At 46.1% G+C, this 27298-nt stretch overlaps 1 protein-coding gene across 2 annotated transcripts; it reads right to left on the bottom strand.

Annotated features, from left to right (window-relative positions):
- POLD3 (DNA polymerase delta 3, accessory subunit) lies at window positions 1–27298 on the bottom strand. 2 transcript variants are annotated; one of them, XM_027462151.3, is made up of 12 exons: window positions 27101–27298; window positions 25778–25833; window positions 23922–24024; window positions 21505–21544; window positions 19785–19917; window positions 16793–17057; window positions 15398–15470; window positions 12889–13051; window positions 11453–11565; window positions 6093–6193; window positions 5279–5360; window positions 1–2033 (listed from the first exon to the last, which is right to left on the bottom strand). In XM_027462151.3, the coding sequence occupies exons 1-12, from the start codon at window positions 27158–27160 to the stop codon at window positions 1828–1830; spliced, it is 1395 nt and encodes a 464-aa protein (XP_027317952.3). In that variant the 5' UTR covers window positions 27161–27298; the 3' UTR covers window positions 1–1827. The 2 variants fall into 2 exon arrangements, with proteins under 2 accessions (XP_027317952.3, XP_071889048.1); XM_072032947.1 differs by having other exon boundaries at window positions 25774–25833; window positions 27101–27256.

The following is a 27298-nucleotide window of genomic DNA, read 5'->3' on the forward strand; positions in this document are numbered from 1 at the left end:
TGAGGATGGAGCACATCTTTTAATCAGTAAAAAAAAAAAGACAAATCTGTATTTAATACATTTAGTTACTTATCATTCCCTTTTGAAACAAACCCCCCACTTCTACCAAGGAAAACCAACACGCTACAGTGCTCTAGTTTGGACCAGGCCGTGGTCTTCAGAAAAGTGAAAACAAATTCCTTCATTACCTTCCCACCACAGCTTTCTGCTGCCCACATCACTAAAAGACACCTTGAGAACATCAAACCTCTTTCAGGGCGTGCAGCAGGCTCTGGCTGAGGGTGGCTGCGGGTGCTGGTGCTAATTCTGCCTGCCCTCCCCTCTCCTCCCGTTGTTTTTCCTGGGAGCTTCCACTTCAAAGCCCAGGGTTACTCGATCTCTGAGCCTGAATGACTGCGTCCACACAATTAGTTGGCCCTTTTACTGCCCACAGGTCAGAATCCTTGCAGCTGGGCACCTGAAGGCGTTTCGTCCTTGGTTCAAACCCTTCAGACTTGCTCTGCCTTTGTGCCAACCACAAATGCTCTAAATACCAACCTGCAAGCACATCTCAACACACAGACATTGCTCTACCACCACCCAGAAGTGACCACCGCTCACAGCAGTTGCCCACATGAAAGCCCTCAGCAGGCCAAGCTTCAGAAGTGCCGAGCATCCCTCCTCTTAGAAAAAGAAGGGGCCTTTTATAAGATAGTCTATAAAATTCAGCACCAAAAAAGCAGAAGGCAGCCAAAAGGAGAAGTTATTTCTGACCGACAGGACTGCAGTGCTTTATTCACCTCCAATAACTTTTTTTTTTTTCTCAGAACCATTTGCTGCAACGCTTCCTCCAGCAGGCAGCTGACTGGATGTCCTAGAAAACAACTTTTGGGGTGTCTGCTTTGTGCCTGTTAAAAATAAAAAAACAAACCTGCAGCAGGGAAAGCAAATGAAAAAGCTGCGTGTGGTTCTTCACAGACAAGGACACCTGCCTGGGGTTATCGGAAGAGCCCTCTGAACACTGTCCCCTTTGACTCGTTGACTTTCAAGGTTAAAGAGGCAGTTGCTTTCCCAATACCAGCAAAGCCTTCCCCCAGTTACACTGGAGCCAATTGTGTGGGAAGCCTAAGATGTTTTTGCAGAGACAGAGCATCACCAGTGTCCTCGTCTATAATTAGGCATCTGAGCAATTTACAGAGGATATGTTCAAGGAAGAAAAGAGTAAGAGAATTTTATATGCCCTGCTTTGTCCAAAAACGGATTATGAAAGGCAGAGCAAGAACTGTTTTACCGGTCTTAGGGGGAAAATTAAATTCATTTCATTCAGTTCAAGCTGAAGCAGATGTTCAATATTCGTCTGTGTGTGCCTGAAGACCTGCTACATTGCAGCTTCTAACCAACACGAAGATTTAGATCGATTTGGAGAGCTGGGAATGTAAAAACAGGGGGAAAAAAAAAAGGTTCCAGAGCTTGACTCCTCGTTCAGTCAATCTACCACTCGTGGTGGAACAGGCCTTCAGCACTGAGCTGGTACAAAGCCCTATTAAAAAATAAAATGTCATGGAAGCAGCTGAAGAGTCTTTCGAGAGTTCATTCTAGATTTTCCATCTAGGTGGTGATTTTCATCCAGCTTAGTAAAGAGGGCTGAGTTATTGCAGTAACAGATAAAACTTTTCTTTTTTTTTCCAATACAAAATCTAGTCCAGAGGGCTTACTTACACAGTAAGCAAGATATCTTACTTAACACAAGATTGCATGTTGTCCTCCTCCAGTGCAGCAGCTTGCAGTAAGCCACTCAAAACGAGCACCGCTCCCAAGCTGCCAAAGGGACCAAGGGAAAGAACGAGTTCATTTCTTCTGAAAAAATCCCATGATGGAGACCTGCTTGTTGGCTCTGCCGGCGGTGGCTGCCCCTTTCTTCGGGTTTTTCTTTTCTTCCTTTGGTTCTTTCTTGACAGGCGGTGCAGGTTGTTTGGGTGCAGCTGGTGGCTTGGTCTTGGCAAAGTCATCCTCGCTGTCGGTACAGGACTCGCTCTCGTAAACCTTCTCCGTCACTGATTAAAAGAGAAAAAGAACAAATGGAGATGGTTAAGACTGCGAATTGAAGAGCAGCAACCTCCTCCCTGCACGCAGCTTTCCCTCTGTATTTTTAGGAACAAGAGTTCTGGGTTCGAGGAGTACATGCCAGGTACAGGGGCCAAGCCCAACGCTCGAGGTTACGCGCTAGATCCAGATGAGTGGGCTGGTTTTCTGTCAGACTGCATCCCTTCTTTCTTAAATGTAAGAGAGGCTAACGACCTGGGAGCATTAACATCACCCTGCTCTTTAAAAATGTCTTGTGTCCCCACAGATGTTCATTCATGGGCTGTACGTACACCTTACACAGCAGCAGCCCAAGGCTCCACACTGGGAAGCACTCAAGAGGACAATTCCTGTTCCAAATCTAGTCAAGTGTTGCTCTCTTCTAGAAACGAGGGCTGACTGTGCTGAAAAAACACAGCTAAAGCAGGTCCCTACCATCAATTCGTCTTGCCACAGGTTGACAAGCAGCTACCCAGAAGTGATGAATCTGAATGAAATCAAAATCCTTAGTTCGGCATCAGAGGATGGGACAATCAAAACTCATCATTCTGACTTGGTCTGATTTCAGCAGGAGCCCAAGCAACCAGACAGATTGTCCAGACTTTAATTGTCCAGACTTTAGGGCAAAGGAAACCCAGAGGAGATCTTGTCCTCCCTCTCCAGCGCTGTGTGCAGATGGTTGGGGAAAAATGAAGCCATCTCTGAGGTGAGAAAAGGAGCACAGCACTCAGGTGGCAGCTCCTTTCTCCGCAGACAGGCAACAGAAGAAATCCCTTAGAAATAAAACCAAACTCATCACCAAAACCCAGGGGTGTTAATGAATGGGCCTGCTGGCTCATTACTGTCAGCATCCCACGAGGGAAAGCTCAGAGACAGAAACCAGCACTCGCTGAACCGAAACTGGAGTCGGCTCCACTGACGAAAGCCATTATTAGATCCTAGTAAACGTTGTATCAGCCTTCCCAGCACTGCTCTGGTATTCTTCTAGTAAACCATTCTTCTTTAGCAACTGTCCTCGTTTATACACACGTCTTAACGCCTCTTCTTCTGGGAAATTAGCTCTCAGTTGTATTAATGCATCAAATCACGCAGGATTTTCTACGTCATCGGACGGGAAAGAGGACTGGTATGAAATCCTGCTCCTCGCTGGTAGTGGGTGCTCAAAAGGGGACTATAAATCCAAGCTAAAACTTCCCTCCAGAGGCAACTGGCTTTTCAGGGAGCAGTTTTAACAGACTGCCGGCCAGTTGTTGAGCTTTAAAAAGTTATGGCATTGTCACCCTGGTGGCAACTGTTGGTAACACGAAGCATGTGCTTAATCCCCTCCAATTACAAAACAATATATCTTAGATTAACTTTCTTTACTGAGATTGCAACCGAACTTAAAAATTCTGTATTTGTGGCAGCCACAGGCATGCAAATGTAAAACAAATTTGCCTGCAACGCAGTAGACATACTCCAGGATTGAAGTCTGTGTGGACTTTAGGCTTTAGAAGGTGCAAGGTAGAAATGCTTTAGCTTAAACCTCACTAATTCCCCTCTGCCATAGACTAAGAAGATGCACTCGCTTGTATCCCTGCTGATGCATGGTGACATGCCTCATGTTAAACTCCACGGACACTTTAATTGCTCAATTTCCCTCAGGGCTAATCCCTAAATTAGTTTTGCTTTTTGCCACCAATTTCTTACTGTTGCAGCTATTGTGAAAATGATCACTTCAAGTCATGGAGAAATACGAGGTGCAGCCTAACCCTAATGTCAGGATTTAACAGCTCTGTAACCTAGCCCTTGTTTAAAATAAAAAGCACAGCAGGAAGAGGAAAAAAAAAATGTATTTCCAAGAAGAACAACAATTTATATTAGCCTGGGAGATTTGCAAGTTATCTAGCCTTCAGATGATTAGGTTTGTGCCCGGAAAGGGCGTGTAGAGGAGGGGAGAAGCTGGACAATAACCAGACAGCAATTTCTGCCCAACAGACTGGGAAGTGGTGAGTTTTCAGTCCAGAAGGCGGAATCTTCTCCCTGCCCAGTCCCTCAGCATCCCAGCTGCATCCCTCTCACCTTCCCAGGGGTTTCTCCCTGAGGCACAAGAGGGGCTTGTGTTTCCCTTTTCAAAAAATGGGAGTGGATATGAAGTGTAAAACCAAAGGTCTGACTTTCACAAGGGACTGTTAAACCTCTGGGGCTGGGAGAAGAGGTTGCTGAGTGCGAGCTTTGTTTCTTTAAAGGAGATGCATAAAACTAACAGGAAACTTAAGATACAACTATACAGACAGGTGCAAACAGGCTGGCTCATGCAGCTCCAGATCTGGACCAAGCAGGCCTGCATCTCTCCACATTTGTGCACAAGAAACCTGCACAATGGCAAGAGATCTTCCAAAACTGGCTGAACTCCCTCGACATTTATTCGGATCATGAAGGCTGCAGAATGTTAAGCATCTCGTACAGTTTAGCTGACAACAGCACTGCAAAGAAACGTATTTCACCCTCTTAAATTTTTAAAACCTTTAAAAAAAACACCAAACACATTCTGATCTCCTACAGCTCTACTGCAGCGTCAGGATAGAGAGGAGAAAAGAGCACGGTGGTGTTACGTGGTGTTACATGTCACACGAGGAAGCAGCGTCCAGTCAGGCTGGAATTTGAAGCCTCTGGCTCTTGGTACTCTTGTAAGAACTCTCTTCCCTTCAGAGAGCAGAACCATCCTTATCACAAACAGAAACCCTCTTCTAGGATCTAAACCCCAGCTTGTTCCTTGTTTATCTGGGATACTTGAAATTTACACTAATATATTATCAAGCTGTGTTGCACAAGCCCTGTATTTATTCTCAAAAGATAAGTGGGGAAAAAAACCAAACTTATCCCATATAGAATTTATCCCAAAATTTGGACTTCTCTCTGCATCATTTTGAAAAGCTTTTATCTTTGGGAAGAAGAGCAAATGAAGGAGGTGCTCACACTGGCAGGAGGGAAAGGAGAAGAACTGGAAGAAAAATCCGTGAATAATCAAAAAGAATTAGGATTCAAGCACAGTTTCATAAACCCCTACCAGGCCTTCACCAAAATGGTGAATTATTGAGGCTGGGAGCATGAAGTAGAAGCAAAATAAAGTGATTTTGTGAACCTCTTCCTCGGCGTGTGAGAGGCTGACCTGCAAAAACCTTCAACACAGCTGCAATAAAAATTAGCCCCACTGATGTACGTGGCACAGTCTTACCCATGCAGCCTTCTTCTTCATCAACAAACATTTTGGATTTCAGCACCCGCTTCCGTTTCCTCCTCTTCCCTCCAGCTGAAACCTGAAGGACATTGCAGTACCGTGAGAAATCAAGAGTTAAATTCCTGTGCACAGACTCAGGTCATAAAAGCACCAACCCCAAGGGTCTCTAACCAGGTTAAGCACGATTTGTAAATTCTGTCCCTTCTCTGGATATTGCAATCTAAGTTTTATTAATGCCACAATTCCCCCCATCCTACCAGGACAAATTTTAGGGAGGCAGAACAACTTAAATCAGATTGCAACCTTCCCTGTCTGCCAGCCCTGGGGGCACATTCCTCTCCTGAGGCATGTGACGTTTTTGAAATGCATTTATTTGTGTGAGGAGGTGGCACTGCGCTTGTTTCATCATTCCTCTGAATAATGAGGAAATAACAAGGTGTGCAAGGTATCAGGACACGTGCTGTGATGAACAGCTGCACTTCCAGTAACTCTACGTGTAAATTTTAAGCTCAGAGGTTGACTTCTTGCCAACCACAGCCCACCAGCCTTACGCAGCAGCTTCTCTGTGATACAAGGTTGAACGCTGAGGCTCTCTGGTTTCATTTCTGGCCCTGCCTCGACTCCCGAGGCCAAGATTTAGAAGGAAAAGGGTTCAAATGTGAACAGCAATTCATAGAACCATTAGCAGGGTAAGAGAGAAGAAAACTGAGCTATGTCAGCAGAAAAACCAAACCTTAAATAAAGTTCTGTTCTTGAAAATAAACCAAATTGTGAACATGACACTCTTTCAAGCTGGATAAAATGCTCTTACCTCACTGGATGCAGGCTCCAACTCAGTCTTCAGAGCAGGTGCTGGAGGTGGTGGAGATGGAGCTCTCTCCTCCTCAGGTGTGGGAGACAGCGGGACATTGACTAAGAAGAACAGAGGAACATCTTGATAGCACACCGGTCCAACGTCCCCCCGTGGCTACCGTTGCCTCAGATCATCTATTTAACCCTGAGTAGTTGCCTGCAACCTGTATTTAGCTTGAGGTTTACAACTTGTAACTTAGATTTGTTTAGTTCAGGTCAGGACACCGAGTTCCAAGCCTCCAGCCTGGCAGCTCACCTGGCACACAGGTGCTACGTGCTGTGGTTCCTACAGAAAGGATGCTGGAGGGTGGGATAGGATGGGAGAAGGGCATTTTTGGGAAGCCACCATCAGCTCCACTAAGCAAAACGTGAAAAAAAAGCACAGAAATTTGAATGGTTTAACCATGTATTTCAGTCATTCATTAAAAAGAGGGATTGTTACTTGTTTAGAGATTAGAAGAGTGAGGGTTAAGACTACGTATTCCCAAATCCCTTAGTCTCTCTACCTCGCTGCCACTGGGAGAGCAGAGCCACTGCTTCACAATCAAGGCTACAAAACCCAAACGATCGATGCTATTAGCTGGAAACTACCTTGGTCCGATAATGAAGTGCAATACTACCCACCCTAAAAGATTTTCAGGGACATCCAGCCCCTCATTTGAGGAAAAAAACACCAACAGAAACGAAAAACCACAACCAAACCACCCCCAAAAAAGAAGTCCAGTCATCATCTCCGTTCCTTCTCATGCTGCAGATTGATGCAGTGACCGAAACCCTGGAATCCAACACCAAAAACTGACCACAATGGTCGAGGCCCAGCTCTGGAAGCTCTCAGGCAGTGTCAGCAGGGCCTCGGTGAGTCTAGCAGGGTGTAAGAAAGCTGGGGTCACTCCTCCGTGGGGCTGGCAGGAGGACGGAGCTGTGACAGCGAAACAAACTCAGTGCAGGGCGAGGAGGGAGAAGGAGCAGCACCTTGCACCATGCAGCAGGCACCACGACTAATTTAAGTGATTTTAACAAATCCTCTCCAGGTCCAAGAGCAAAACACGGCCATGCAGGCCCTCAGCCGTGGGGGAGAAGCTGGGAAGGTGGGGGAAGAAACTCCTCAGCTGACCTATTGCTTAACAATAACAATGCTGCTGCTGGCCGGGAGGCCAGAGTGCCTGCTTGGCTTCTCCTCCTGCTCTGCTGGCTGTGGCCCTGCATTCATGCTGTCGTCGTAACACGAATTCTGGATCTGTAGCTGTCCCAGCCGATTAGGTCAGTGTGAAGAGTTATGACTGTGCCAGGCGTGCGGCCAACTGACCTTCATAGGTTAAGAAGGGCTCAAGCGAAACGGTGGTTGGCTGCCAAGGCCAAATAATAAATTACATTCTTCAAACGAGGACTCAGCCTCCTAACTACTTCAGTAAGCGAGGCAGAGAAATGCAAACAGAGCGGGATAACATGACTCGGTATTTCACCTTGCTCCAGAGGGCTGGCTCTGGCAGCTCGGCGGAGATAAAACTAAACAACGGGGCTGCTCGAAGGTGCGAACTGCTGGGGCAGCCTGCGAGGAGCTGCGGGGAGCTCAAAATGCTCAATATTTATCCCAGTCTCACAGCAACTGCAGGCTGAAGCGCCCCGAGACTGTGCAGCACCGAACCTGCTTCGTGGAGTACCCAAGCTGATCACAAATTATTTTAAAGAGAGGCTCAGAGGGCTGAAAACCAGGCTGGGAAAAATCCTGCCAGCTTTGCCACGCTCGAGGGTCAGCTCCTGTGGGTCAGCTTGGCTCTTCTTGCTTGGGGGATTTTTTTTTTTTTTATTTTTTTTAGCCTCTTTAGAATGAGTTGCCCCAGCTTTGGCAGGCAGAAGGCATCTCCTTCCCACGGCAGCGTGTTTCAGACCGCCATGGAGCTGCATCTCTGTTGCTTTATTATCCTCCCCTAGCCAGCACAGCCCTCTGACATGTGATAACTCCTGAGTCAACCCGGAGCTGCTGCCCACAGTTTACTCAACAGCAACAGCTGCGTGAAATGGATACAAGTTGGGCAATTGGATGTACCAAAGATGTAAATCCTGGCTTTGTTTGGTTTGCTCTGACCCTGCCTGGAAAAACTGTGAGAAGCTTTAGTGCTTCTGCTGCGGCTCTCCGAAACTGATAGAGTTTGTAGGTCACAGTGCCACTGAAATCACCCTCCAAAGTGGCTGTAAAACACTTGTCAACACTATGAAAGTCTGCTTGTGTTGGTATAGCTGGGGCTGCCAAAACCTCCTGTCCTCTGTGGACACACTTGTGTAGTTTATTCTGGCACCGGGAGTAAAACAACCTGCAGTGACTAAGGCACCCTCAAACCAATATAACTTTTTAATGAAAAAAAAAATCATTTAAATGGAGATGATTGTGCCTTGTGGCCTCTCTGCATTTTCACCTCGGTACAACGTGCTGACACTCGGGTAAGAAGAGCTTACTTGGGGCTAATTTCGGTGCATTAATTGCAGGCTAAGACAGAACAGCTCAAACGACTTGCCCTGAGAGCTGTGCACGGGTTGTACAGACCCAGCTTCAAGGCCACAAAGTGTCCCTGCGACCAGAGGAGGTCGGCAGGCTCGATGTGTCAGTGGAAGCAGCAGCTCGGCTCTTTGCCTCTGGTAACTGCCCTGGAGGTTTGGATTCCCATCTTGCACGATTAAAACTCACCCCTCGATTGTCTGTGGGTGAATTCTGCAGGTGCTGGATGAACCAAGCCCTGGCTGGCAGCGGTTTCCAAATGCTCCTGATTAAAACTGCCCCTGCTCTCCGGAGAAACCTCTTTCCAATCCTTCCAAGGGTAGAAGCTCTCAAAGTCCAGCTGCTGTACGTTTTTTTAAAAGTTGTTCTACCCAGCTTACGTCTTTATACTTGATTAGAGGATGTAATATTGCCTACATTATCGATTTGGCTTCAGTCTGAGCATTTCAAAGAATCCCAGCCTATCTTCTTTCGTCCAGATGGATTTAGGAGGGCAAGCAACCAAAGCACTGAACGCAGACCTAATCAGGGTGGTTTAGAGAGTCATTAGCTTAAAAAGAAAGATGGAAACTCTCTCATTTCTAATCTTTCCCTTTTGAAAGAGGGAGCAGCACAAAGCTAATCCGTGTAATACACAAATTTGCATACACAAGCTATGATTTGCATAAATTTACAATTCTAACGTGTAGCACAAAGCCATTTCTCGACATAATGGAAAGAACAAAGAGGGCTATGACGCAGGAGGAGCGAGAGCAGTGACAAGAAAATCCTCCAAATGGAAAGCCAAATTTTCTGTGTACATCTCCAGTAGGTTAAAAACGGGTAAAACATAAACTTACTCTCCCCACGGAGGAGCGGGTAGGGAAGCTTTCTTGCACCATTTTTGATGACTGAAGCTACAGAGAGCGAGGTTAATAAGTTAACTTAGCCCCCAACCTGCCCAGATCCCTGGTTTCTGATTGCAAAACCAGGTAACTCAAGCTTGAGAGCATAAATGAACCGAAAGAGAATGACTAAGAGCATTTGGTGTGTGTACAGAGTTTCTGGATCACACCATGAAATAAATGAAAACATGAATCAGCATATGCCAACGTAACACAGGTATTCAAAAAGAGACCAGAGAGCTCTGATATTCAAAACCAGCAGTGGGTGTGCAGCACGCAGGAGTTTGGAGGACTCTAGAGAAAGTGCTCCTCTATTTATGAAGATTTCATGGCACTGCCCGTAGCCCCACGATGTTCCAAGAGCTCCAAGAGAATGAGAGCAGGAAAGCAGACTGGGGGATCGCCCCTCAGCTCGCTGCGTGTTCAGGGCACCGCTGGGGTTCCCCAACTTCTGGCAGCAAAAAGAAAGCCAAACCAACAAGCTTTCATCCTCCAAATAACGGCCTCCCTGCTCGTCCCTACCACGTGCCTGGAACAAAGGATTCGTTGCTGCCTGCTCGCTAGCAGAGAACTGATGAGCTGAGAGATTCCAGCCCGGCACGGAGCAGCGCTTCAAGTGGCTGAAGCGGGCTGATTTCCATCTTCCCTCTTCACAGCAAAACAACGCAGCTTAGCTTGTCAGTCGGCTGGGTGATGAGTAAATGGAAAGACCAGATAATAGCTTACAAACATTTAAAGAACTAAATACCAGAGAGCGTGGGCATACGTCGTTTTTATGGCTAAACAGGGAGCCGCACACAGGAATGTGATGAAATTAAGACCGGTCGTGAAGAACGGCTTCCTGAGAGATTTATCATTCTGTGGAATAGTTCGAGTAGAAGTGACGGATGCCTGATGACACAGATCACTTGAAATTATGCCGGGCGAGAGAGAAACCATGAAAATAGGCCTAAGGTGGCATGGAGGCTGCTACGACGTCCAACAGTATTCGCATCCCTAACTTTTATTACAGATTCTCTTCACCTCGTGGTTATTTCTCGTGGGCTTGCCACACTGAGCAAGCAAACAGCTTCAGTTCTCCTGCTGGAGTCCCATCCCTTCCCTAGTGCAACCTCTAAGCTGTTTCACCTTTTTTGCTGAAGCTCTACGCTATCCTGGTGGTTTCAATTATTTGTCCATAATGATCTCCAAATTCTTCTCCCGATCAGCTCGTTGGATGACTGCTCCATTTAGCACGTATTCCCTAGCTCGGCTCCCAACTTGTTTTCCAGTTATCTACGTTGAACGGCATTTGTCACCTCAATTATCCAAATTCTTTGGAATCTGGCTCTGCTGTTCCTCATTATAAGCCCAAATTTTGCGACGTTCTGGGCACCCTGCTCCTATCATAGCCAACAGCCACCGAGGAGACGCGGAGTCGCATCGGATATGGCTCAACTGTTTGCCTCCAGTTTCTCTATTCTCTCTTTTTTTTTTTTTTTTGGAAGTCTTGCTTCCAATGCTGTCATCTTCCAAACCATTTCTATAAACAGACCGAATAAAGATACTAAAAATGACCCCGAGAACGGGGAGGGTCACTTTGTAAGTGTTTACTCACTAAATAAACTAGTTATGACCAGTCCCACAACTCCGAAAGGCGTGATATGTTTCACAGGAGATTCGAGAACCTCCTTTGCACACACGTCAGGGTGACTGGCAGCACACTTGGTGAGGAGACGGCCAGATCTGAGCTAAGCTAAAACAAAGACTGAATGACTGAGGCATCTCAATGGTATGCTGAAGTGCACGCAGCACAAGGAAAGCAGAAAACTCGAGCTACAGCCATTTGCACGGTCCTTAGTGCTCTGAACTCTTCCCTCGGCCACTCACCAACAGCCTTGGATAGCAATGTTACTGAAATCAGGCCTGACCTACGTGTCTGGTTGTTTATGTGTCTTTTACCTTCCTCATCACTGCTGTCAGACTCGAGTTGTTTGATTCGCTTCCTCTTTTTCTTTTGGTTTTCGGGTTCTCTTTCCTCCTCGTTATCCGACTTGTCCAACCTCTTCAGTTTACTGCCGCAAAGAAATGAGGAGAAGAAAAAGGGAATGAAAACATGCTATCCCTCGTGTGTGTGTGTGTGTGTGTGTGAAAATGTTGCACGCATTTAAACAAGTATGTTCCTGATAGAATTACTGCTAGCAAGGAAATCAAACACCTCTGTACCTCTCAGAAACATATGAGCATCACATAAGCTGAAGTATGCTTATCTATACAATCAGACATCGGTACAAGAGCATTTTCAAGCCTCTCAACCTTACCCATATCCAGTTCTCCAAAACAAGGAGGACTTCTTTAGCCCCTCTGCAGTTCAGTTTTTGCCCGGCACCTCACCTAGCTTGGCCACAGCAAGCTGGCAAGAGCACATTCCTGATCTTGTCTCTCTAGCTCAGGCTCCCAAACACCAATGTCCCCAACAGCATCGTTCAGAAGCTCTTTTGACAGACTGCTCGCCACTGACTGCCTATGAGGTAGTGTCTCAGAATCCTGGAGCCATTTTTAAAGACTACTGGAAAAATAAAATAGCTTCTTTCTTTTTACTGTTGGCGAGACGCGTCAGACTAACAAGCCTGGAGGCTAAAGGCCCACGTATCCTCACGGAGCTGGTACAGCCCAAGCGGCCTTCCCACCACCACGCTGCCAACACGCAGTTTCCAGGCCCCTTGCTTTTTGAGGAAGACTATCAATAAGCACCAGCCGCGATGGTGGGCTGGGCGGTGCGCTTACCTCTTCGGTTAAAAACGGATCGAGACCACCAATTAATTACTCACAGGCCACCAGAGAGCCATCAGGCTGTAATGATTTTTTGTCTCTGTCAGTTTGGGTTGGATTAAACACAAAGGGCTGAACTGAAAATTCCCTTGGAGTCGCAGCCCAAAGTAAACCAGCGGCATTGAAAGCAGCAGCACATTAGCTATGGAAATCAACAAGCAGAACTTTGTGTGCTGGGAGCTGTGTACATACGAGCTTGGGAATATGCTACCCTTCCCTGCAGCACAGGTGCTCCTGCCAGCCCCCACAGATTGCCTGTGGGGTCCACGCTAAGCCTGCTCACAGCACGAGGTTGTCTCACGAAACGCCACCCCCGTCCCGCTGAGGAGTACCTGGACTGCGTCCCTCCCCGTTTGGGATGGCACAAATGGCCCTGAGGCACCTACAGCACTCCGTGGAAAAGAAATATTGAGAAAGAATTCTAAGAAAGATAATTTTAGGCGCATTTAGTGCAATTTAGGAGCTGAAAACAGCACGTAAGCCAGCATCATATGACTAGCCAGCTTCGTGCAGGCCATCAACACACAGGTTAAGAGCTTACAGGGACCCTGAACTGTCTGACCCACCTCTTCTTGTCCTTTTGTTGAGTTTTAGCAGGCTCTGTTTTCCTCCCAGGTTTCTCTACGACAGCGTTAGGGGATGACTCTGGTTGTGCTACAGGAACTGAAGTCTTGACTACTTCTTTTTCTTCCTTTGGCTGCTCGGGCACGGAGTTGACTTTCAGTTTATCTGTGAATAAACCATTAAAAAAAAGAACACCGGGCATTCAGAACGAATGACAACTTATAAAGGAGTTGGCTAAACAGAACAATGCACCAAGACCACTGACAATGCTACAGATGATGTGTAAAAGCATTAAGGGATCTGCACTGACCAAGCTATGTCACATATGAAAGAAGGGCATGTTTACATTTCCAGCTGATTTACTGGTTTGCTTCCGTTGTTCCTGATGGCACAGCCCGAACACACCACGAGCCAGGTGTGCTGCAGCAGCTCGTAAATTCTGCAGAGAAGGCTCGGAGGCGATGGCAGAAGCTTGCCTGGTCTCCAGGATCTAAGGCACCACACCAGGATCATGAGCCCATCTTCTACACATCCCCCTTGGCATACCACCACATCCACCTTTATTGCCAGTTGACCCCTTCCAAATCAGAGTTTTAATCAAGCATTGAAAAGTCCAGAAACAGAAGAATTGAGACTGATGAACAGCAACGAGAGCTGCGTGCAGCCTCCACAAGGTTAGAGCCCACAATCAGTATTTTTAGTAACGTAGCAGCTTGTCTCTTCCCTAACTCCAACCAAAAACCACCCCCTTTTGCCTACACAGCACCTCACAGAAGGACAACTCCGCTGCAAAGCCTCAATCGAGTACCAGAAGAGAGAGATCAGGGGGGAGTGGTCATCAAATAATAGATTTATCAACCTGATGGGCAGTGCTGTTAGCACAGGCAGAGCCGATTTAGAAATCTGTATCATCCCAAGCATGAGATGCCTGGGTGAAGCATTGTTCAGCGAGACCAACTACACTGTCAGCAGGAACAGAGGCTGCTGAGAGGGCTACGAGACTGCTGAGAGGGCTACGGGACTTCATGCCAACACCTTTCTGACCCCACCTGGCAAACAGGCTGGCTGCTTCACCGAGCGAGGGAAAACAGCTCAGAAGGAAGAAGTTGAATGACAGCTATCGTATTTATGATCAATAGCGCAGAGCTGAAGGACCCAATTACTGTTAAACTCAGGACTTTCTGGCAGCGGTGAAATCTTTGAAGCCAGGAGAGACAGATCAACATGCAGGGAATAAATCTTCCTCCTGGAATCACCCTGTATTTTCTATACATATAATCATTGCCAGTTCTGCTCAATTTGCTCCCTCCCTGCAGTCACCAAGCAAGTTTCAGCTCCCTGAGAGGGCTGAGCAGAGGACTGAGACCCATGGGAAGTCACAGAAGCTCATCCAAAGTTTTCTTTTATTGCCACTGCATTATGTTTACCAAGCAATTTCAATTTCCTGGGTTTTTAGAATACAAACTTTGGTCTAGGGCTCCTCTCAGATCTTCAGAATTTAATGGAGCTAATTGTAATGCCTGCCCTTAGACTTGAGTCCTACGCTGAAAGCATCCTCGGCGAGTGTGGTTTCAACAAAGCAGGAACTCAAAGATGTCCAGCAGAGCTGCTCCCTGTGTGTTCTCTGACAACTGTATCCCGCAGACTTTAACAGTTGGTTCATAGAGAGTGAATTTTGCTGTTTGCTCTCACCCAGTAACTCTTTGAATTCTCCAGTGTTCTTTGTAAAAGCATCTTCAAATAATTTCCAATGTGTATTCAAAAGATTCTGCATCTTTTCCTTAGACTTGGACAATTTCTGTTGGAAGTGGCATCCAGAGGCCATCTATTCCAACCCCTCCTCATAGGGGAAGCCCACCCCTCACTTTTCTACGCTGATCATTAGCTCTTCACTTTGCTAATTAACCCTAAATCTAACTATAGACTCCTCAGTGGTTTGTGATGAAAAACAAGCACCATTAACGTGCTCTGCGTAACAGGTTTTGGCACACGCTTTACCAATAGCTAATCTTCCAGCCAAAAGTACTCACTTTAAATCAGATTTCTTCTGCACTAAAAATCCTTCCCGGGTTAGTCTGCACAAACACGTCATTTTAATTGATCTCCACCCAGCAAGCTTGTTGTCTGAAAAATTCCACTTACAACTTTTCTACTTTTCTCTAATTCTTGCCTTAAGAGCTGCATACAAAAACAAAAATCAAAAAATTAACCCTTCTGAGTTCAAATGAATGATTTTAAGAAAAGAAGGGATATAAAGGAAATCCAGCAAGCCTCATGTCTTGAAGTTCGGGGGGAACGAAGAGAAAAGTTCTACTCCCTGATCTCTGTTCATGCCTCCCCATCACAGCTGCATAGCAAGACACCTGATATCACTGATTATTTTTAATTGTTACTTAGTGGAAAAAAATTGATTTTCTGTGTCCCTCAGGACTTTTTTTTTTTTAAACTACAGAGGACTGGTCCCTGACCACAATGGTTTCTGAAAACTGATGCAGGTTATAAAGCACTTACTCATGGCAGCTTTTCCAAAGAAGTTGTTCATTATGTTGCCCTTTGCCGGTGGTTTGCTGCTTACTGCAGACACCTGGAAGCAAACAGAGGTGTAACCACAGGAATTATTCATGAAACAGAGCCCTCGAAACGCACAGCACTGCTTCTGGACAAACAAAATAAATACGTATAATTAGCTGACTAGTCGGTGTCTTGGATTTCAACATCTGTTTAGGAGAACTTGAAAATGCTAGATAATACGTGGATTGAAAGTCTGAGAGCAAGTTAGTTACCACCCCTTAAGCTAGGCCTTCAAATCTAACCTAGGTCACATTCCCATGTGATGGCTGACAGCGTTACTGAAATAAGTGGTTGGGATTTGGGTCAGTTCCCAGTAAAGAACTGTTCTTTTTACAAAATATCAGTGCCTCAATTCACAGTAACCGACAGGGGAAAGAACACAGGTTGGCCAAACCATGAAGACTTTATCCAGCTACTCTGGCACATACGCTGTTCTGCTGAGCAGTTTGCAAAAAAAAAGAAAAAATCACTGCTCGATTCCATTACTAGAGCCACCACCAAAATGAAAAATCACACACAAAAAAGAAAGCCTGAAAGCTTGGCCTCTTAATCCCATTTATTTTCATGCAAAAAAGGCAACCAGACACTAAACTTTCCAAAGCATTCAGACAAGCACGTTTCGTCAGTTCTCAATTCACTATAAAAATCAGAAAAACGAACCAAAATGTACTCAATTGTTATATAAAAAAAAAAAGGCTAAACCGTATACAGAGAACATTACCACTTTAATACCCATTTACTGGCCAATCTGCTTTAAAAACACTCGTACTGATTAAAATTAAAACACAGCCCTGTGCTGGAAAAAACAGCAGCTGGGAAGATAAACATTTTAGTCTCGCACAGGTCAGGCTCTGAAACCTCCCTCGCAGACCAAGTTTAAACACCTTGATACTTTTAAGACCTGGGCTTCTCACATTTCACTTATTGCTCAAAACAAATCCTTTTAAGCACAATAGAGAGCGCGAGATCCTCCACTGCTGTATATATTGGCATAACTGAAGACAATGGAACAATTGTCTCAATAATGCAGCTATGCTGGTTTATACTAGCTGGAGGTCTGGCTCAAGGAGGAACGTCAAAGTGTCAAAGGCACGGCAGCTACACTTCTGCGGCGGGGTCAAGAGCGTGGCACAACGCTCTCCCCTCTGATGACAGGAGGCACGACTGCACTACACGGTTAAATGCTTGCAAGAGCGCTGCCTGAGCGCTCCCAGGGGACAGCAAATTTAGCACTAGAGGCACTGGATGAAGCCACGCCGCGGCTGGTTAAGGTTAGTGAGGTTGAATAAGCACAAAGCCAGAGCCTGTTAACCCGAAGGGTCTGAGGTAACTTACACCTGGGGCCTCCTTAGCCTCTGCTTTGGTTTCTTTACTCGTGTCCTGGGGTTTGGAAGCGGCTTTGGCTGCGAACAGCCCCATGATGCCCTTGGGTTGCTGCGAGGTCTGCTTGGTGGCCGAGGGACCGTGGCCGTTGACCGTGGGCACGCTGGCAGCACCCGTGTCACTCGGTGGCTGGGCACCCGCCTGCGCCGACGTCTGTGCTTGAGAAACCTCGGCGGGCGTCCTGGGGACGGCGGCGGCGCAGTGAATGGCACTAAACCTGTGCGACGGAGTGAGAAATTTAATTAGCCTTTTAACTTCTTAGTTTTCACCTCGGCTTCCTCCCCAGCAGCGCCGTACTTTGCTGGTTCTGCCTTCTCCTGTTATGGGGGGAAAAAAAAAAAAAAAGAGCAATTTAATTTGTGCATGGGGACGAGAAAGAAAGGCTGGCGCTGAGGGAAAGCGATGGAGACCTCGACTGAAAAGATCAGCTGAACCTGTCAGCAAGAGTCAGAGCATTCAAATGCAAAACAAGCTGTTGGGATTTCGTGGCGGGGGGGGAGCCCATCTCCACACCCAGGGTGGGGATGGAGAGAACTGCATTTTATTCCTAAACTGGTTACACTCTCCAAAGCTTACAGCGTGAACAGTGTTGCTGTCTGATGATCTAAAACGTTCACAACTTTCAGATGCTTTGACAGGGTCCACTCTTGCTGCAGCAAGCAGCTGCAACCTCACCAGCCAGGTAAGTAAATTACAACTGGGAGTAAACTACTCACAGGGCTCAGAAGACTTCCACGACATTCAGTGACTTAACTATATAAAGGCATTTTCGTGGAGTCACTGGTAGGCAGAGACGCATCTCAGCTTGCAGCAGTCTGAAACGTGATTGTTGGGGAATACTGAGATACAAGAATGAAACGATGTGCTCACAGTTACAAGACGATTCGCTGAGAGTCAGGAATAGCTGTACCCAAAAATAACCGAATTCTGCTCCCCACTGTGCAAATCACAGGCAAGGCTTTCCAGATTTCCTACAGAAATGCCACAAAAGAGCACAGACTCACGCCTTCCAAGCCAGTGAATTGCATAGCGTAATTTTTATTTGCGTAAGAAATAAATCAGTTTTCTGCCAATTAATCGCCGTGCCTCGGCATTAGCAGCTCACATGCAGCCTGCTTGTGCGCGGGTCAGAAACCGAAATGGATCAGCAAACAACACCTCTGCAGCAGCAATCCCTCAACATCCAAACCTTTAATGGAAGGAGAGGAGGCATTGAAGGGGAATATTCCTGCTTTCCTTTCTACTTGCAGCCTGTTCTCAACACAGCATGCTAAATGGCCCTCGCTCTGACTCCACAGACTCGTGAGCAACACCACCAACTCCCCAAATTACAATTAATGCTTTCTTGTCAGTGTCTGTAATGATGGTGCAGTTAGCACACGCAAACCTTCCACATCCCAGGCCTCTGGGAATTTACCTTGCCCTACTGCTGCTGCGCGGCTACAACCTGTGGGCTCGATCCAAAATTCACTCAATAATCGCTGGAAAAACAAGCAATGTTTGGACTGGGCTCTGCAAGCAAGGAGCTGCTTCCGCTTGGAAAGCTGACGTTAGTGACATGCATCAAAGCCCGTTGTTTATCCCAGTACAGCTCGCCACCTCCTCCGTCTTCACAGCATAAGAGGTCCCATACAGACGCAGAAGAGAATAAAGATCCTTGCCCCAGAGCTTCGGAGATATATGGACTGAGAGGGAAACAGAAGAAGCCAGGAGGTTCTGTTTGCTGTAAACATGCACATAGGCAGACCTCTGTCTTGCGCAGGTACTGCGGGGATCTTGTCCCGGCTGTAAGAGGCGATTCACGTCGCTGACAAGTCCCAGGGAGAGGGAACGTGGTCGGTTTGGATGTAGTTCAGCCAGGCCACAAATGAAGAAGCTGCCTTTTTCTCAGTTTGCTTGGGAAACACCGCTCCAAATCCAGCCAGAGAATTAAAGGTAGGCTTCAGAAAGCGATTTCAGGATTGTCTAAACCTTCTGGATGTACAAAGCTGAAAGGCAGGCTCCTCTGAGGCACGAGTATCACCACGCAGGGGTGCCTTAGCACAAACAGCAAGGAAACTACGGCCAAAGACATAGCACACATCTTCCCTGGAGCTGGGTTTTCTAGCTCTTACTGCAGTATTGACATTCGTATTTGAATTACAGCTTCGAGAACATTATTTTCCCAACCACCCTCTTGTAAGGCAGCTATGTCTCTACTCCTCTATTCTATACTCTTCCCGTGACACAGCATTCAGGCATCCCGCTTCTAAAGCAGATTGGTCACGGCACCGTACGTACTGATTGCATCAAGACGAAGCCGTCAGGGTGGAAACACACATAAATGAAAAGCCCCAGCAGCCAAGCACCACTCAGAAGGCAAATCAATGCTCTCTGGAGACCGAAGTCCCGCTGAATTCTAAGACAACCTTTCTCTCTTTTGACCCTTGTGCTGCTTGGTCTGTTTACACTCCAGGCTCTTATCTTAAATACGGAGAGCGGGTTTCTGAAAGTCATCTTTTAGAGGTGGAAGAGACCAGTGGATGAAGACACAGTCTCACAGAACAGAAGGCAAGCTCAGGTTAGTGCTTTCCTGAACGCATCGCTCGTGTCTTTGTACGTCTGTTTCGATTTACTCTTCCTGCGTGACAGGGAACTGGATAAAAACGATCATGATTCAGCGTGGCCTGGAGATAAGAAAAATGTTTCTAGCCATCAGACAAGAAAAGTACTGGAACACTGCTGGAGTAAGAGAGCAAGCGAACCGACCGTAAGCTGGAGATAGCTCAGTTTATAAAACAATGATACAATTTATTGTCTAGGGACGGGTCTGGCATGACTTCTTCTAGCTTTCTAAAAATTCAGGCATGTCTGGTAACCGCTGACTCCTGCTGAAGGGCCCTGCGTAACAACATCTCAATCTCCAACCACGGAGCGTAAGAAGCAAAACCGAGCCATAACTCACTTGCTGCAGTCGTGCAGGTTTGTTTTGACAATGTCATAGTCGGTGTTGTAGAGCGGCCCGCTGTCTTTGAGCAAGGCTTTCTGGATGCTGTAAACGTGCACGCTTGCAATCGTGGCCAGTTTAGACTTCATTGCTGTGAGGGGAAAAAGAAGAAAAGTCCTGTTAGCACAGCTTTTAGAGAATCAGGGGGCAACTTTCTGTATTAGGCTCTGCCTCTGATGAACACTGACAGTCCGTCCCCGTGACAGCAAGGACCTGCAAATTAAGACATAATTGTACCTTCTTCTAATGATCACTAACTGAGAATTCAAGGTCACAGACTCCACGAGCCTGTCAAATGTGTTTTCTGTTGTACACACCTGGTTTTTACACAACTGAATTAAAACCAATCTCTTAGTGTTTACCGAAAAATATCCAGTGTCTGGGATTCAGAACATCCTATATGACTACCTAAGGAAGAAAATAGATGGCGATACCTCAACCCTGCTGCAACTGCTCCCCGTGCCACTGAAGCAGCACCTGCTGTTACAGCTAGTGTTGCAGTGTTTTCTTTCATAAGCTGCTGAAATCAATGTTTTATCTCCTCTATGCTGTTTAGGCTGCAATCCCCTTGAGGCAAGAGCTGTTCTTTAGGAACTCTTTGTTCACTGCTCGTATCGCCTTTTCCACACAGCCCTGGGTTGAGGCAGAGCTTCCAGGCACCGCAAAAACACACACAGCAATCATTTCTTGGGGCCATTCCTAGACTACGCAGCCCTGCTCCCATCACAGTCCTCAGCCTCTTCCAAATCTCAGTCATACCCCTGGCCTGTCTTCTAGCACAAAAAACACGAACAACCCTTTCCTCCATGGCAAAGCAGAACTTTACGCAGCACGCATAATTCAACGAGCATGACAGGCAGTGGTTGCACTGCTTGACAATCTGCTGCCCTGATGAAGACGACTCAGCTAGAAATCCACTTCAGGTTAGCTTTCAAAAAGGAAAATATCACAAGTCTTTCAAAGTTAGTTCATTAATATCGATGGTAAAGGTCACGAACGCCACGGTACGTTCTGAAACGCCAAAGACGTTACTTGAAAGTGATGAGGAGCCTGCAGACGTGTTTCAGTTGCTACAGGTTGGATCTCATTAGCAGGACCAGACGTGGAAACAGACAGTAAAACAACTGGCAAATACAAGGGGAGCAGTTTGGAAAGCAGCGTTACAGAAGTGAGTTTTGCTGTTTTCTTGTTGGTTTGATTTTTTTTGAACATTTTTTCCCGTGAAAACAAATACCTCAGACAAAAGTGGGAATGTTCTCACAGGATATTAAATTAATATCAAGATCTTGCATTTAATCAATAAGAAGAATCATCTCTTTCAGTGTTGTTGGAAGCCTGAAGGCTCCCAGTTGGTCTAAAATGCCGTGAGACATTGCTGTGCCCTGCTCATTTACTGCTGCCTTTAAGGAGGAGCCGTCTGTCAAGTGGCAGGGAGTTGGAAAAGAATCCCTGTCGACTCAAATGTGCAACCCAGAAATCAGACCCAAATCACAAGCCTGTAAAGTTACCCAGCTGTTGGCTCAGACGCTCAAAATTCTGAGAAAAAGCTAGTACAAAAAGTACACACCTGAAGCCGACAGCTTGACTAAGCATTTATGTGCAGATGGCAAATTCTGAGCTTTACTCACTTTGCTGTTCTTTCAAAGAAAAAAAAGCATAATTTTCACGATCTGCTTACCTTCCAGCTTATCCTCTCTCACTACTGCAACCTTGTGGCACTGTAAAAAAAAATAAATTTTATTAATCTTAATCTTAAATCTTGAAAAGATCTGTTGTAAGACTGATATTTTCGGTTAACTATTGAATGAAAAAGCCTGCGGACTGTAGGTGCAGCTTCACAGAACTCTGCCAACGCCTTTAAACCACCCTCAGCAGTTCGTTTTCCCAGCTGTATCTTCCTGTTTTCCTACTGCACTGCTTCACAGATAAGAAGAAACGCTCAGTCCTCCGTTCCTGACACCAGGAGATGAGATATGGACGAAAGGAGAACAAAACAATTGTGCAGCACAGCTGAGAAAAGCAAAAGAACGCAGCTGGAGACCAACTGCTGGAAAGCTGATGCAGTAGCCACATATCTTAAGACTGGCTATGAAATTTAACATAGCATTATCTAGCACAGACAGGGCAAAAGAGAAGCAAGATGCAATGAAAAAGATAAGCAATTAATTTAACAGCCAGAAACGAATGTTTCCAGAAATGTGCTCTACAGCCTGTACTTTTTCCAGTCTTCGAGGACTGGACCTGCTCTCTGACGTTCAACAGGCTGCAGCGAGTACAGAGAGCATCCAAATCAGACAGGCTCGACAAAATCCATCCATCAATTGTGTGTTTAACTGATACCAGGCTATCCAGCAGAAGAACAAGAGACAAGAAACTGCAGGCAACCTGAAAAAATAAAGACAAATCAGCAGTCTTGGTCCCCCGCTGAGGCTGTATAAAGTGGCAAGCACACAGCAGTGCTTAAGCCCCGAGGAGAATTCTTTCTGACAGATTTCTAGTCCTGTCTCCCAACAGAGAGCTCTTGGAGTTGAATCCACAGCCTTGTGGCTACCCCTACTGACAGCAGACAGTAGTGCAGGGTGCTCAGCAGGCACAGGGTTGGATCTGAAGCACTCTCATCGGTTTCCTCCCCATAATTGACTTGTGCCAGATGTTACCCATCAGCTACTCCAATGTCTGCACATCTTCTGGAAGCATTTTGCAGATTTTCCAGCTCCAGGTAGCCCTCAGGCACCCAGTCTTGGGAGCACTGAATTTGCATTGCTCCATCTCTGCCCCTACAACTACTGCTGCTGCAGGTCATCCTTCTTAGAAGTCACTGGAGCTGTGCAGGGTTCAAAACCAAGATACTTAAAAATGAGGTGGGGAGGAAGAAAAAGTGACCTTTATGCATTTACCTCAGTAAATCTTTCTTGTTTTAAAAGTACTGCTAAGACTGAGTACAAAAAAATAAAAATAAAAATAAAAATAAAAATAAAAATAAAAATAAAAATAAAAATCCTGTATCCTGCGTATCCTATGTCAGAATTCACTTATTGCTATTATTAAGTTTGCCCTAAGGTGTTTAAAAACTGCGTGTTTATGAACTTCTCACCTACTCTAGTGAGCCAAGAGCCCCTACCTCATTGTTTCCAGAAGAAACCAGGGGAAAAATACTTTAAACTCAAGCTGTAGGTTGGACACCATTGGTACAGCTTTAAAAAAATAAATTTCATTGTATGGAGCTCACACAATGAATAATTAACTTCATTTTCAAGGCAAATTTGGAGATGTAAAGAGAGTATCCTATGCCTGTGAATCAGGTATTTAGAAAAACTGAAAAGGATGGTGGCTCCCCAGCCTACTGACAAAAGCCAGGGCACTCTGAGATGTAATAATTCTGATATCAGAATTCATAATAATAATTCAAATATTCAATAATAATTCAAATACCTTGTAAAAGATATTTGGGTATCTAAAGGTATGAATAGACACCTGGTGGAATATTGAAGGCACTTAGTGTTCATCTTATTAAACTCTTATGAGAGCAAAGGGGAGCAGGCAACCAATTCACTCATTTTCTTTAAAAAAAAAAAAACCTTCCTGAGGTACCTACCTGAAATTATGAATGACATTTTTGAAAATCTGACAAGCAGGAATGAGAAACAATAAATACATTGACTACAAGGAGTTAATGTATTTATTTGCTTTGCTTAGCAAGCCAAATTATTTTTGAGTACAAAACGTTTTTTCTCTTGTACACCACGATAAATAGTTACCTTATTTAATAAGACAACTTTAACTGAATTCCAAGCTTTCTCCAAACACCACTTAGCACACTTCTACTCCACAGCAGATCCTGGAAAATGGATTAGCTGATCTCACAAGGGCCCCTCCGGACTATTTTCTAAAATCTGTTGTCCAGTCATAACAACAGGGTAGAGAGATAGGAGTCTTAAGATTGATAGAGTCTTAATTTGATAAATTAAATTGATAAATTCAATCCTTAAATTGATAAATTCTTAAGTTCAGCTTCTGACCTAAAGGTTACAAAAGGTGAGAAAACAAGGCAGGAACAAGCAGCTCTTAGACACCTTCGAGAAATAAAATACTCACAACGTGTCCATTCTGGATGATGTTTCCTGCTACTAAGTAGGTGACGTGAAGCTGAGCTCCCGAGTTCTCCTTTCGTTTCCTCTCTACGTAATCATACAGCATCCTGCACAAAACAAACCAGTGTTAATCACCTCGAAAGGAAAGAGCTCATCACCACCCCGTCTGTGAAGCTTATGTAAAAAGAGCAGAGCTAATCTGACATGGAAAGTTTTTACATAGATGTGGTTATTTTAACCAGGATTAAATTAACCTTATTGGGATGCCTTCCTCCCCTGCCACCCTGAAGAATCCCACGGTCCAACAGCAACATTAACCAAAGGTGAAATGAATTTGAGCTCTCAAAACTTTAATAGATGGTTGCAGATCGTCTCAAATCCCTATTCCAAAGTTTCCTTTTGAGAAATGCTTTTACAACCCAGCATTATGAACCACCCGACAAAGGAGCTGGGAATTTTGGTGCTTGAGGACATTGCCAGGAGCACACATCCAATCCCAAACATAACCGTGGACACGGTGATCAGCAGCAAGAGGAAAGAGCGTGACCAGTGCTGAGGAGATTGAGCTGAGAATCAAGCTTCCAGTGCCTCACCAGTGCCTCTGAGGCAAGAATTTCTTCCTTGTGTCTAATCTAAACCCCAATTCCCTCAGCCTGTTTCTGCAGGAGAGCTGCCCCAGCCCCTGAGCATCTTTGCAGACTCCTCTGAACCTGATCCCTGACCACTGGGACAACATTTCTGTATTCTTCCCAGTCTCTCTGTTCTCACTTCCACCTTCTGTGGGCCTCCTGTTCCTGTCTGAGCTTGGCCAGGAGCTCTTTGCTCATCCATGCAGGCCTCCAGGCATTTTTGCCTGACTCTCTCTTTGTTGGGATGCATCAAAGCTGAGCTTGGAGGAGGTGATCCTTGAATATTAAGCAGGTTTCTTGATCCCTCTGTCCTCCAGGGCTTTGTCTTGTGGTACTTTACCAAGCAGATCCCTGAGGGAGCCAAAGTCTTCTCTCCCAAAGCCCAGGGTAGAGCTTGCTGTGCTCCTTCCTTGCTGCCCTCAGGATCCTAAATGGCTCCATGTCGTGGTCACTGGTTGCATCGGCTCCTCTATCCCTTGGAGGAGGAAGCTGCCAGCAGTGCGTTCCTGGAAGCTCCTGGATTGAAGATCAAACCTTCCTGGTTGAAGCCTCCCAACGAGGCTCAGGGCTTGTGATTATGAGGCTCTCTGACATCCAGGGGACGTCCTCTCCTCGCTTCCCCTGCCCGTCCTTCCCACAGAGCCCGTGTCCTTCCATCCCACAATACAGGAGCTGTCCCACCCTGTCCCAAGCTGCTTTGTTTCCAGCAAAGCTCTCCACCCAGGTATGCACCCGTCACCTAAATTGTTCAACACACACCGAGGAAAGAGACCCATCTTTCAGCACATTAGATGCCCAAGCTGATGTTCAAACAGTTAGGACAAAACAGCTGAAGCTACACCACAAATGTTTCTTTAGGTCCCAGCTCTGGGTAGGAACAAGGAGAAAAAGGATTTATATTATGGGACCTGATGTGCTCATGCGACTTTCAGATCCTTAACTCTGCTTAGCCCTACCTGGCTGTGTAAAAACAACCCCAGAATCCTTGACAGCTCACACTTTTTTTTTTTTTATGGAATATTTTAAAAAGTTGCAGTAATTTTTATTCCCCCAAATATACCCAAAGTTACACATTTAAGCAAAATTTGGAGAAGCAAATGATATTTTGACGGTACAGCTGATTCCCCATCATCCAGAGAGATCATCTTCATATGTTAACCACAGGCAGGGAAACAGTAATGGTAAGGCTCTGACATAAAAGCAAATGCTTGCAGGATATACCAATACCTACTGTTTAGCCTGGTTGACGTGAACTTTTAAAGTATAGCTCAGCCATTTGTATGTCACCTGGAAAAGAAAAAAAAAGAAGAAGAAAACTAAGAAAACCTCACTCTTTTGACTGTTAAACCTCACACATCCTCCCGAGGGTAAGTCAAACCCTTTAAGACCCCCTTCTCCAGGAAACCCACCACAAAAACCTGTTAGAAGTGAGAGCACGTGGACACCCGCCCTCCTTCTGGGCTACACTGAATAGATTTAACCCCCAAGACCTGAACGATCTCCCGACCCTAAAAGGAGCGTTTTTATGATTATATTTTAATAGCTGTGTTTCTATGAATACCTTTTTGAAATGCCACTGCACAGACAAAGCCATTCAGTGCTCAGCTTTGCAACAGAGAAGGAACTGGAACAGCACAACACCTGGCTGTGAGAAGCACTCGCTGCTCACCCCAAACCACCGAGGACTTCCCAAATTTCCCTGTCACAAGGGACCAGGGATCTCTGGCTGCACCACAGCCCTCCAGGGGCCAGCAGCTCCACGACTTGCTGCTCTATTTGAACAGGGCACGTCCTTATACCTCCTTCTCCTCCCTCTCTGCCTTCTTTTTTACATCAAACCTCAGGCTAGGGCCTCCCCTGCCTCAAGCCCAACTGTTAATTGAGTTGTTGTTAGTCTAGTATTTTATGGAAATAAATTATAATGACAGAGGCAGCTCGTGTTAAGACAAATCCTTGACAGCCACAAGGATGTGGCAACTTTACCAGATGGGTTTCCAGGCTAAGTTTTTATTTTGAAATAAAACCATACGCACTTGGGTACTGTGTTTCTGAACCTTCCTACAAGTAACAAGGCTTCAAGATGCTACAGGTGATAAATGGTAATTTATTTGTTTTTAGGCTGACCCGGCAGTAGCTGAAAGGGTGGGCAGGGCCGCCTCAATCCCTTCCTGGTTCCAGGCACTCCTCTGAGTTTTATTTTTTGAGGTAAAATTTTGCTGTCACCACAGCGATTTGGGGTTGTTTGTGGAGATAAAAAAAACAGGTTATGGAGGATAAGGAGGCTGGGGAGAGCTGCTTTTCCTGGGATGGGAATAATGCCACCACTGATTCCCTTCAGAGACACTAAAGTATTACAGGGGGTGAAAAAAAATGATTTAAAAAAGCATTTTTGGCCCCTTGTGAGTGGAAATCAGCACTCGTGGCAACCTGTGGAGCGGCGACCTGTGGAAAAACTCCGCCACCACCCCCTCCACCGGCCGATATTTGGCTGGGGGGAGCTGAACCAGGGCACGGAGGGCTCCCCCCCAGCCCAGCCGCAGGTATCGGGACTCACCACGCGGTTCTGGTCGGTGACGAACTCGTCGATGTTCTCCAGGTACAGCTCGTCCTCCATGGCGGCCGGATGAGGGCCGGCCCCTTCCCCGCGCCCTTCCCGCGCACCTCAGCGCTGAGGCGGCCGGGCCGCCGCCATGGCAACGCGACGGCAGCCGCGCGGGGACAGCAACATGGCGCCGGGCGCGGAGGAGCCGGG

The sequence above is a fragment of the Anas platyrhynchos genome, chromosome 1 (assembly GCF_047663525.1).
Source record: "Anas platyrhynchos isolate ZD024472 breed Pekin duck chromosome 1, IASCAAS_PekinDuck_T2T, whole genome shotgun sequence".
NCBI lineage: Eukaryota > Metazoa > Chordata > Aves > Anseriformes > Anatidae > Anas > Anas platyrhynchos.